The sequence below is a fragment of the Cryptomeria japonica genome, chromosome 4, assembly GCF_030272615.1.
Source record: "Cryptomeria japonica chromosome 4, Sugi_1.0, whole genome shotgun sequence".
NCBI classification, from domain to species: domain Eukaryota; kingdom Viridiplantae; phylum Streptophyta; class Pinopsida; order Cupressales; family Cupressaceae; genus Cryptomeria; species Cryptomeria japonica.
Window position 1 is genome coordinate 585378029 of NC_081408.1, and position 12846 is coordinate 585390874.

At 33.4% G+C, this 12846-nt stretch overlaps 1 protein-coding gene across 1 annotated transcript; it reads right to left on the reverse strand.

Annotated features, from left to right (window-relative positions):
- Positions 1 to 10848: 10848 nt before the first annotated feature.
- On the reverse strand, positions 10849 to 12599 carry LOC131076217 (cytochrome P450 750A1-like). Its single transcript, XM_058013291.2, has 2 exons — positions 11640 to 12599; positions 10849 to 11542 (listed from the first exon to the last, which is right to left on the reverse strand). Exons 1-2 carry the CDS (start codon positions 12597 to 12599, stop codon positions 10931 to 10933), a joined length of 1572 nt encoding a protein of 523 aa, XP_057869274.2. The 3' UTR covers positions 10849 to 10930.
- Between the last annotated feature and the right edge of the window lie 247 nt (positions 12600 to 12846).

The following is a 12846-nucleotide window of genomic DNA, read 5'->3' on the forward strand; positions in this document are numbered from 1 at the left end:
AATGATATTATCTAAGATGAATTAACAAATTACTTTAGTGTTTGTGGATCAAAAGGGAATTACTTTAACCCATTTTGTAAAGCAATCTGTAGCTGTGATAATAAAATTTTGTCCTTAAGAGGAAGGAGGAGATATTTTATCAATAAGATCCAAGCCCCATAAAGAAAAAGGCCAAGAAGTTAATTGAGATCTAAGTTCATGAGCAAAAGAATGAGTCATATAATTATATTGTTGACACTGATGATACTTTTTGACAAAAGCAAAGGAATCTTTCTCCATAGTTTTTCCATTGTAACCCATTTTGAGAAAATTTTGAACAAAATATTTACCACCAAAATGCCCCATGCAAGCACCTGAATGTGCTTCCTCAAGGGTAATAGAGATCTCTAATTTGTTGGGACATAAAAGGAGAGGACTATTATAGCCTCTTCTATAAAGAACATTAGATAGAATGATGTAATGTGCAACAAGTTTGCAAATCTGAGTTCTAGTGTTCTTACTTGTAGGTTCGGGAAAGGTACCATCATAAAAATATCAAATAATATGGGAGCACCACTCATCAAAATCAATACATTATGACAATAGGCAATCTCATTAGAACTATAAAAAATAATAGGTGAAGTAAGATTATGAATGATAAATTGGTAGTCAATAGAGGGATCTTCAAGGGATATTAGAGAAGAAAGACTTGCCATTGCATCCATATATCAATTGTCTTTTTGTGGGATAGGATATATGGTGTAAGAAGAAATCCTATTTAACAATGAGATGACTATGTCATGGTATTGAGAAAATTTAGGTTGTTTTGATTGAAATGTTTTGATTACTTATCTTATAATTAACTATGAATCACCAAAGATACACAAGTGTTGAATCTTAAAGGCTAAATATACACGTAAACTAGCTATAAGGACTTCATACTCAACTAAGAAATTGAGACGTGCTATCCTCAATTTGGAAAAATTGGGTCAACCCTACAAATTTTGTCCAATTTGTTGTTTATATGTCATATGCATGCTTTTCGAGGTAATTTGTGTCACTTCCCATTTGTGATTTTCCATTTTAGAATCTTCATTTGAAAATTCTTTATTTTTTGTGTGTTTTGTAAAATCTAAGTGTTCGTGTGCAAATTGGTTTTACAAACCTGATTTACACCATTTTGGGCTCTAGGTTCAAATCAGGATCATAAACCCGATTTACACCTCCATGTCTTACCCTTAGCACATAGGTGCAGTTTGGATTTGTAGACCCGAACTACATAGTATTTTCTTTGAAAGTTAAACCATGGTGGAGTTCGGGTTTGTAAACTCAAGCTACACCAAACCATGGTGGAGTTAGGGTCTACAAATCCGCACTCCACCTCCATTTATCTTGCCTTTCCTTGTGTGGGCAGTGTGTGGCGGAGCCGTAGGCCCGCCATGCACATAAAGCCATGGCTTGGTACATGGCGGGTCTACGATCCCGCCACACACTTTGCAATCCTTTGTTGCCATAACCAAAGTGTATGGCAAGTTTACAAATCCGCCATACACCATGATTTGAGTTTTACCCTTTTCAAGTGTATGGTGGGTTTATAAACCCGCCATACACTTTGATCCTTCCACTTAGGTGTAGATCAAACCTGTAGGTCTGACTTACACTTGGTTTTGATATGCACTGAATTAGGTGTAATTTTGACCTATAGGTCCGATTTACACCAATCACATGTTTTTGCCCAGGTGTAGTTTGGGTCCATAGGTGCAAATGACACCTAGCCTTTATTCCAAGTGTAGTTCGAGTGTATGAACCCAAACTGCACCTTTGAGCCACACTTAGTCATAAGTGTAATTTGGGCCCATGAAACTGAATTACACCAATTGTACACACATAAATCAGGGTTGTAGATCTGATTTACACTTGTTCTACCATGATACAATAGGGGTTTTGGAAACCCTAATGATATTAAATTTGGCATATGTAATGTGTTGGAACCCTAACTTTTTGGCAAAATTTAGTGTTTCCCAAAGTGAAAAACATTGGAAGTCTTTCAAATAGCCCTTTTCTGAGACACTATGAACGTAGTTTTTGTATTTGATTAACCAGGGAGAGCACTTTCACAAAGTTATTGAAGTTTTCCTTCTTGACATCAAGCTTTTCCAATTTGTGGAGAAGAATGGTTTATTTGGTCATCTGATGAGGTTATTATTGTTACAAGTTCATTAATAAAAGACATGAATAGCTAGGCAAATTAATGCCAATAATGACACAGGAGGACCCAACTTCATCTCTCACAAAGGTAAATATTTTTCTTATACACAAAAATGAATTTACAAGAATTATTTTTTTAAATTGCCAACAACAAAATAAGAATGTGTTAAAAATGCAGAAGCATAAACACAACATGCGAATTGTCTGACAAAGATGTTTCAATGAAATGTGGTCTCATAGATTTGACATCGTGCTTTAAATAAATGTGATCTCATAAAGTGGCATTTATAGGATATGCACACTGAGTTCAATAAGAGGCTTTAGAAAATTTCAAACACATGCGAGCCATATTCCATAATCCTTGCTAGCATTTTCCCGACCAGCACCGAAATGGGAACACTAAAGTAGGGTTACTTAAAATGAATAACGTCCTATAAACTATAGTCATAGCGAAATATGAATTTAAAAGGAGGTTTTAAAAACCACGATGGCAATAAGGGAACCCAACAGTATATTGAAATACATCAAGGTGCAGAAAACATACTACAATTATAAATGTTCCAATATTATGGAGGCATAACATGAGTTGTTCCTTGAAATCATTTCATCTCTTGGTTTACGATAATGATAAAAAATGCCCTAAATAGATTCATTGAGAAGTTAAAAAAAACAAAGGGATCTGTAATTGAGGAAATATTGTCAAATGATCCGGGATATATATAAAGTGGTTTAAAGGAAACATCAAAAAACCTTGAAATTGACGACTCTCCAAAATGATTCAACAAAATAATTTTTTTGATTAACTCATGAATATTTCTATTTGTGAGTGAAAGGACCGTGGGCAAGTGAGATTTTATAGAAATCAAGGAGCATCCATTCATAAAAGAGGTTACTCTACCCAGTTAAAGAAGATCAAGTATTTCACTAAATATGTGAAATGGTTATTTCCAGTAATAAGGTTTGAGGTGAAGTGTGCAAGGGAAAATATATTTCTTCAAAGTGAAAATTTTTCAAAAAAATAACCATATGGTGAATTTGCAATTGCCTATTACGAATGAAGGAGACTTATTTTTACCAACAAGTTGAACATGGAGGATAACAAAATTAATGATCTACATTGGAGGAGGCCAAAAGGGATTTAATTTTTATCTCTAAGGTATTACATATGTTATTTTTCATCAAATTAAAGTTATCTCATGGGAATCAAAAGGTAAACAATTAAATATTTTATGGGAGATGCATATGAATATCTGTGAGTGAAAGTATAAGCTATTTCACTTAGAAGTAGCATTTTTCACAAGAGTGAATAAAAAAGTATTAACATCTTGGAGTTGTTTTCATGTGGAAATATTATTCTTAATAAAAGTACAAGCATGAAGATTGAGTGTAGGAGGAGTGTTATTATTTTAAAGTGTGAAGATTCAAGTGATTAAAATTAAATATTTTAATCATGGTTGATTAAACGTAAAGTTGCACTGGACAAAGTGAAGGGTCACAACCCTAAAATTATAATGTATATATGTAAGATAAGATTAGGGAAAGGGAGAGGATTAATATACAAAAATATTGCAATATATTATTATGATATCTTTGATAAGGAATACAATACCAGCTTGCTTTATGTTTCTATTCTGTGTTAAGAATTATTGTGGAGTACTTTTCGAATCGAGCTTGTTATTTTGATGCTGACAAAATCAAAGACTGTTGAGAAGTTCTTTTCGCATATTTTGGTTATCTTATTATTTTCAGTTCATGAACAAGATAATTTACATGAACTTGGATTGATTATTGTATGAGCCTCTTTCTAGGGAAGATTAAAATTGCCTATATGATAAATGTGATAGTAAGATCTAATCATTAATAACAGTGGATGGTTTTTAAGAACTGTCTAACAAGGAGAATATAGGGAAAGAAATTCATAAGACTCTGAACCCAATAGGTGAAGAAGGCACTGGTCAGAATCATTTACTTATAATCTCAAGAAAAGCAGTTAATTCTATTTCATTTTCAGTTTTATACAAGTAGGAGATAGGAGTAGGGTTAGAAGTAAAATAGATCTATTCTAGAAGTTCATGCCATTCTGAGATAGAGATAGAAGATAGAATAAAAGAAGATTAAATCTGCTTAATTGGAAGGTGCACCCACCTAGGTTTAGCAAAACCTAAAGAGTAGGGAATTCAATCACATTGTTTTATTTCGTCAGTTGGCCATAATTGAATGTTGAGCCTAAACATAAGGCTTGGCATACCTTTAGGGTTTAGCAACCGATAATTTTGAGCTCCAACATAATGCATGATCCAACTCAGTACAAATGATGGAGATAGTTGGCCATTGTTGCTTACAATTGCTGATGTTTTCCTAATGCTACAATGTCATCCTTGTACAGATGTCAAGATCGTCTCCAAGGAAAAGGAAATGAAGTTCAAGAAGGAAGACTCCTATCCACTCTTTCTCTCATCCTTAGTGGCATCAAACATTGTGAACAATAGATGAATCTGAAATATAGGCTACCTGGAAACAATACAAATATTTTCTGAAGAAGGATGATCACAATAAAGATGTGTCTCTAGACGCTTAGTTATTTTTATGTATATCTAGTGGAGTGGAATTTTGTAATTTTAATGGACACTTCAAGTGTCATTTTGTAATAAGATTTTGACACCTCAATGGTCATTTTATGTATGCACTAGTACACATGTAGGATTGCACATGTCCCAAGTCAAATAGGACTCTACCTTTGAATTAGTCATAAATTAGTAGTAACTTTCCTAGTTTGATGCTGCACCTCTCCTCTATTTATAGGAGGGTTTTTATTGTAATAAGGATCTTCTTTGGATGGGGCTTTTTTCCATCTTTTGGGGGCTGATTTTTAATCTTTTAGGCAATGCAACAAAACTCTGCCAGTTTGGGAAGCACTCTAAAAAATTGTTTTTAGATGTAAATCAAATTGCAATCAATGAAAGAGACAAGTTTCTTTCAATCTTTGTGTTGGAATAAGTTGTAATGTGACAACATTATTCAGAGTTGATTGTGAGTATTGTACTATTATTTGAAAGAGATTTAAACTCAATCTTGTAGTCTTTGACTTGCTTATTGTGTTTATAATTAATGATATATTGTCAAACTTGATCTTGTAGTCTTTGAGCTGCTTATCACGTTTGAAGCTAATGTTTCATGCTCAAGCAAAGAGATAACTTGTAGTCTTTGTGTTGTTTTTACCTTCTACATTTGTGCATTTAAGGTGAAGTGTATGTTGAAGTATTTGAGCTACACATATTTCATCTTTGTTCTGGAAACCTTATAGGAAGTCATAGAAAGTCTTTGAGATTTCATGAGGGTAAAAACACAATGTTGTGTCACACTTTTATAAATGAACCGAACAACACAACTAAAACTGTTTAACTTTGACCGCATAAAAGTGACATTTTTAAATTGAATATTGAAATGATGTAAACCGATCAAATATAGAAATATGAATGAAATTTATGTCTTTAAAAAGAAATTTATGAATTAAATAGATGTAAAGACAAATTTTTCATTGCTGAAAAATGCCGAAAATCAGGGGTTCTATTCAGTGCCACGAAAAAAAATGAAAATGGACTTAATTTCTTTTTCCAAATAGAGCATATATATGTAGTGTTAAAAAAAATAAAAATTAATTTTGGTGTATATTTTTCTCGTTATAATATTTTGAAGTCCAACATAGCTAAATTTTGATAGTCTTCATTCAATGTCATCTTTTGACTACTAAATTTATCATTAACCAAAAAAAAAAATACCCTTTTTGAGAAGATTCTCTCACCTAGTGAAAAATATATTTTTAAATATCATTTAATATATATATTTTAATTTCTAATAAACCTCTTTTTGAACTTTAAAAAGCTACTCGCAATGTTTAATCAATAAAAAATATTAAAATGAATCAAAATGCTAAAAAAATTATATCTCTAGATTCGTGACTTCAAGCTCTACAAAAGGGTATTTTTTGATTTTTGTAAAAAAATATTCTGCTTGAAGAAAAATTGAGCAGAAATGAAAAGTTTTAGAAATGCAGAGTTTTTCACCTTTTATGTGCCACATTACATGACACATAGGATAGTCCGACTGGACTGACTACCCTTAGTTCTAACATTAAAAAAAAAAAATTTTTTTTTTTGGATGGCACCATTTGAACTAAGGGAGTCTGGCCGAAGTGAATCCGACTGAACTCAGTCCAATCAGACTCTCGACACCATTTCGGCATCACGTGGCGCCACATGGCCCAGGGGTAGCCCGACCAGACTACCCTCTGTTGGCCCAAAGTGTGACACAACTCCATGCTTTGGCCCATGAGCTTCTTGGTTGTACTTGAAAGTTTATTGTAAGAAAGAGTCATCTGTTTGTAAAGGTTGATATAATAGTGATAGAAACAAGACTTTGAGCTTTATTATTACTTTCCCTTCCAAAATTTATTTTTATAAAAAAGAAGTAATGAGATGCTTTGTACTCTTATGGACACTTTGCTTCTAAGTTAGTATATATTTTATATCCCTGCAAATAAGAAGTGTTTTCAACCTTAGGAAAGAAAATCCATTCTAAATAGAGAATTGGGTTAATAATTACTTTGAAAAAAGAGAGTAAAGTAATTGTATCATCTTGGATTATTGTAAAGTTAGGATATAGTTTGCAGTGCAAAGGGGGACCCTTCCCTTATAGTAGGAGGGACCATATCTTGCCTTCTGAGAGATATTGTCTCATGTACTATGGTGAAAACCACATTTTATAAGCTCTCTCGAGTTGACAAAATTTTCACCCAACAAGATGATAGGATAGAAGAATTGACTTTCTTAAAGGAGGTACGAATATGAAACAAACACTAGAGCTAGTTTGACATCTAGATCCATCAAAGAACAAATCCCATATATTATCCACATCTAAGTCAACTTCTTTTTCTTCTGAGTCTAACCTATCCCCTTCTATTTGTGATAGTCGGGGCATACCCTTTTCTGCCTATCGTTTATCATTTCTAGTCCATTTCACTCTTTTAGCAGAGACACCATTTTCCACATGCCTACGCTGAATAACATAGATATTGAAATCAAGGCGTAGACACCATTTTTCAAGTGCCTATGCCAAACGATAGAGAAACCATTCCTCAATCCTTTCCCTCCTCTAACCCTTTCCCACCTAGATGCAGATATCTATTGCTAGACTAGTGCTTGCGCATGCATTGCACTGCATGTGCTTGCATCGCAATGCCTTCACATGTATCATTTCTTAGGTGCATGCATTGTGTGAAGGATGCAGATGCTGAAATGTTGATCAATATTTGTGCCCCACTTCATTTTCCCATCATTTATTGCTAATAAAAATCCCTACCCTAAAAGAACACAAGTTTTATAGTTTACTTACCAGATCCCCGTACTTTGGTGGCCGCTAAAAATCCCTACCCTAAAAGAACACAAGTTTTATAGTTTACTTACCAGATCCCCGTACTTTGGTGGCCGCTAGTATTTTCTCACCCACTCCCCGCGTTGTGTCATGGAATGTTCACCATGGTTGCTCTCCTTCTCTATGGGCTCCTTCATTATGATAATTGAGAGTGTGCAAATAACCTTCCATGCCCCCCCATATCCTAAATATGTAGCCTTAACTTTCCCCCTTCTCCCATCTACCATTCACACTTCACTCATCATTTTTCATCACTTATTCCACTAACCCTATTGGCCCATCTCTTAAACCTTCTCCTCTGAAGTTTTCTTCTATTTTCAAGATGTTGCCTTGAAAATTTCATTTTTCATCCCAAGTTCTTGAGGGAGCATCAACCTTCTATATTTCTCTCCCCATCCTTGCCGGGGCATCCTTTTTTCTTTGATCTAATGTTGTTTCACAACACTATGTCAAAGAGGGGTAAAGTGTAGACACCTAAAATTAATTAAATTTTATTTAATTAATTATCCTTTGTAACATGGTTAATTTTATTAACTATGTTAGCTTCTTTATCCTTCCAAAGGTTTGATTTATTTTAATAAATCAAATTCCACTTTAGCCCATATCCTAAATATTCTTCTAATCCAAATTAGTTAATTAATTCTCAATTAATTAACTAATATACTTGATTCCTAAATATTATTAATGTTGAGAGGTATTCTATAATGATAACAAATTGTGAAATGTAATGGCATGAACATGTAAAAAACTCTTATCTTCTATCTAAAATTTGAAAGTCACTTACATATTAAAATGGTAATATTTAATAATAAATAAAATATTTTTAAAATAAATGACACATAATTTATGTGTAATTGTATGTAGTAAATAAAATAGTTCCCAAGTAAAATAAATAACTTTTATGTAAATAAAATTCTTCAAATTGATATCTCTAGACATTTATTGGATAGGTGTTTTATGTAAATAAAATAGCTTCAAATTGACATCTTAACATTTATTAGATAGATGTATATAAGATAGCTATATGAGTTTGAAATTAAAAATATGATACTTTTATTTATAAACAACGTTAGCCCATAAATAATTAATAAATATAACTTTAACATCAATAATAAATCCAATACTATTTTAAACAATTAGGTAATTTTTGTCTTTCTATCAAATTGTATGAATTTGTTGTAATCTTATGAATCCCAATTGCTTATTGTGGTTCAGTTTTTCAAAGTAGAATACATTTTAGGATAAACAATAAATGATGCCATTAAAGGTTATGATTTATTCTCTAGTAAACCTTGGGATGGGGGCCAATGATTTTTTTAGTTGGTAATATTCACCAATTGGCTATTTTTTGAAATTTGGCAAATAGTTCAAGTTTTAATGTGACCTAAATCACCACATTTTTACAAAAATTTATTTTAGCCTTATTTAAATTGCTAGAGAATTTATTTTGTTAAATTTTTAAACTCAAACATTTGCCACAATATTTGATACACGATTAGGTTAGATTCACTAAAATTTTATAATTTATTGTAGAATTCTAAATTAATTTGCCAATAATATATCATAATTATTAGTTACTTTAGGATTGTACTGACAAGTTGTAAAGCTCATGGGGTTTGAAATTGCTTTTTAATTGTCAACCTCAATGGAAATCAATGGTCTAAAAACAATTTTGGGCTCCAAGAGTATTACAAATTGTTGGTACATTTTATCTCACAACATACAATAAGGAAAATTAATCGGTTTGAGGCAGCGACTGAAGTTGAAGCTAGGGCTAATACTTGGTTGGAGGATGTTGAAGCTAGGTCAATCATAAAATATAATCCACAGGTTTATGTACAATTTATAATTCTTCTTACATGGTGTTGTAAGCAATGTATTTTGTTGCTAGCTACCATTGTTTGAATTGAGAAATGCAATCTCCTATCTCTATATATTTTAGACCTTATGTTACAACCTCTTTTGCTACTTGGTTGTCTTGTAACTCTATATTTTATTATTAAGTTTAGACTCAACTCCTTTTATATAATAATATATTAAACAAATAAATACAAAATCTTCATAATTATCTATATAAAACTAAAATCATGTATATTAGGTCACAAGAGCATGAATAAAGGGTACAAAGAGATTATATAAGGGTATAAAGACCTTATATAAGTAGTATAAGTATTATGAACTATTGAAGAACTCTACTTAAATTTAAGGGTTGGCAGATAGCCTTAATTCAGGATGGAGAAGCTTCACCCTCCTAGATGTGGTGGCTTTAAAGAGTTCCATCATATACAAATCCCCTTCCATGCTCCACTTAAAGAAATGAATGAGTTAAGCCAAAATAAGGTTAATGTTACATCATCCATGGCTACACCTAGACACCCTCTCTTTATCAAGCAACTCTTTGTCTCTCACAATATCAACATTTTTGCCCATAAAATATCCCTGAATTGAATTCTAGATGATCTTCCCACAAGGATGGGTTTCTTCTAATAGCCCAAGTCCAGGATTTTTTAGTGTCCATTATTTAGTTATACATGAAATAAGAATGATATTTCTTGGTTTTAAAAGAATGACGTTTATAAATTATGAAAATTAAAAAAAAGTCTAACAGTAATTACAAATATAGTATTTTTATTGATAAAAAAAATTCGACTATAAATAATAAAAATGATATAAGGTAATGAATTTAATTTAAATTCAATTAAATAAAAAAAGAAGGATTTTTAAAGGAAGCTCTCTATATTATAGAAATGCAATTTATTCTTCATCAGAATTTTAATATTTAAATATATATTTTTTATTATTTTCAAATTGAATGTCATTTTTTATGGAGGTTTGTTAACAAATTCGTTTTTGCTACTCAATACAGGAGCACAAGCTTTTAAGCTGAACTTCTTCAACTAAGAGCCTCCTTGGCCTCATCTATTTTTGACCAGAGACCCATTGACTTAAAAAATTGAAAAAATTGTATGCCAATTTTAAATTATAAAAAATAAAAAAAATCTATCAATAATTACAAAGATAATATTTCTATTAATAAACAAAATATATGATCTTAATTCCTGAAATAAATACAAGATTTGAAAATAACTTTAACAACAACAAGAATAGCTCCATAATATTTTAAACAACTAAATAGCAAAGATTCATAATTATGTATACTAAAAAGAAATCATACACATATTTAGGCCACAAGAGTATGAGGAAATCATACACTTATTTAGGCCACAAGAGTATGAAGATGGAATCTTCTCACTGGAGGGCATGAACAGCTTATATAGCTACTATCACTAATATTGAAGCACTCTACTTAAATTCAAGGGCAGGTAGGTAGCCTTAAGGCAGGACGAGCGAGAAGGTGAACACTCCTGGGCGTGGTGACTCCAAAGACTTCCGTCATATCCAGATCTCCTTCCACGCTCCATTCAAAGTAATGAACGAGCTGAGCCAAAACAAGGTTCATGGTTACATCAGCCATGGCTGCGCCTGGACATCCTCTCCTTCCTGCTCCAAATGGCAACATATCAAAATAATCCTTGTCTCTCACAACATCAACTTTTTTACCCATAAATCTCTCTGGCTTGAATTCCAGAGGATCTTCCCACAAGGATGGGTCTCTTCCAATAGCCCAAGCATTGACGATGAGCCTGCTTCTCTCAGGAATGAAGTATCCCCCAACTGCACAATCTTGTGTGGATTCGTGCGGAAGAAGCAAGGGTAACGCCGGATATAACCTCAGTGTCTCCTTCACCACACACTGCACGTACTCCATGCTTCCTATGTCACGCTCACTTACAGCCCTCTCTCTGCCGACCACTGATTCTATTTCCTCTTGCATTTTCTTGGCCACGCTAGGGTTTCTAAGAATCTCACTCATTGCCCATTCTAACGTAGTAGACGTCGTTTCAGTTCCAGCCACGAACATATCCTGGAAAATTTATACAATTTTTTTCTTTAAATGCCAGTTAAAACCAAAAAGAAATCAATAATGGGAAGTTTATTATAAATAAGAAGTGAATACGTACAAAAACAATGGCTTTAATGTTTTCCTTTGTGATTGGCATTCCATCGAGACTCTCCATTTCCAAGAGCACGTCAATGATGTCAGGCTGCTGCTCATGCTCCTTGTGGAACTCCCTCCTGCGCTGCTGGTGCTCCTCTATTATTTTACTAATCACTTGGTCCATGGAGTTGTGTACTTTTTTCATGCGCCGCTCTACTCCTTGCAAGTCCAGCCAGCCTAAGTAAGGAATGAAGTCCCCGATATTGATACTCCCTACTACAGCTGTCACCTCTGATACCATCTTCTTTATCTCTTCGCCATGAGCGTCACCGTGAAATGAAATTTTGGTTCCCGAAAGGATTCGCCACATGACTGCCTGCGAAAACGATGAAAAGAACATGGTGAGATTAACAAGCTTCCCACCCTTCCCAGACATCTCCCACATTGAACGAACAGTGAGAAGCATTTCTTGCTCTCGTACACATCTGAAGGAATCGATCCTTTTGGTATTCAGCAATTCCACCACGCACAGCTTTCTCATGTGTCTCCAATAAGCCCCGTGAGGTACAAAAATCAGATCCTTGCTATTATAGCCAATGTATTTTCCTACAGCAGAAACAGGTCGGCTGGCAAAAACCTTATCGTGGGTTTTCAAGAACTCTTTTGCCATGGCAGAAGAAGAAACCAAAACAGTGCGAACAGAGCCCAATTTCAACATCATAATGGGCCCATATTTCTTACTAAGTTCATGAAGATCACGATGAGGAAGCCTTTTCAGCTGGTTCAGATTTCCAATAATGGGCCATGCAAACGGTCCTCGGGGCAATCTCGATCCCAATGTATTCTTCCTTTTCACATTAAATCTGTGCAAAACCCACAAGAAAATTATGAGTGAACACAGTGTAGCTGTTGCTGGAGCATAAGCACACTCTCTTATTATATTTATTGAGTCCAAAGGTTCAGGAAAGCCCATAGAAGCCATATTGAGCAAATATGTAGGAAAGTTTTTCTGTGTTCTCTAATTTATAACCGAGCAAAGATGTGGAAAATTCATTCTGCGTCTCCAATTTTGTTGGCATCTCTTTTGCCTTGTTTTTTCTTCAGCTGAATATCAGATTGTCAAGAACACGTGAAAGGCACGTTCCTTTCTTTAATACATTTTTTCCTTCAGTTTGAATGATTTTTTTGGTACCAAATAAATAATTTTCTATTTCACACTATCATTTAGT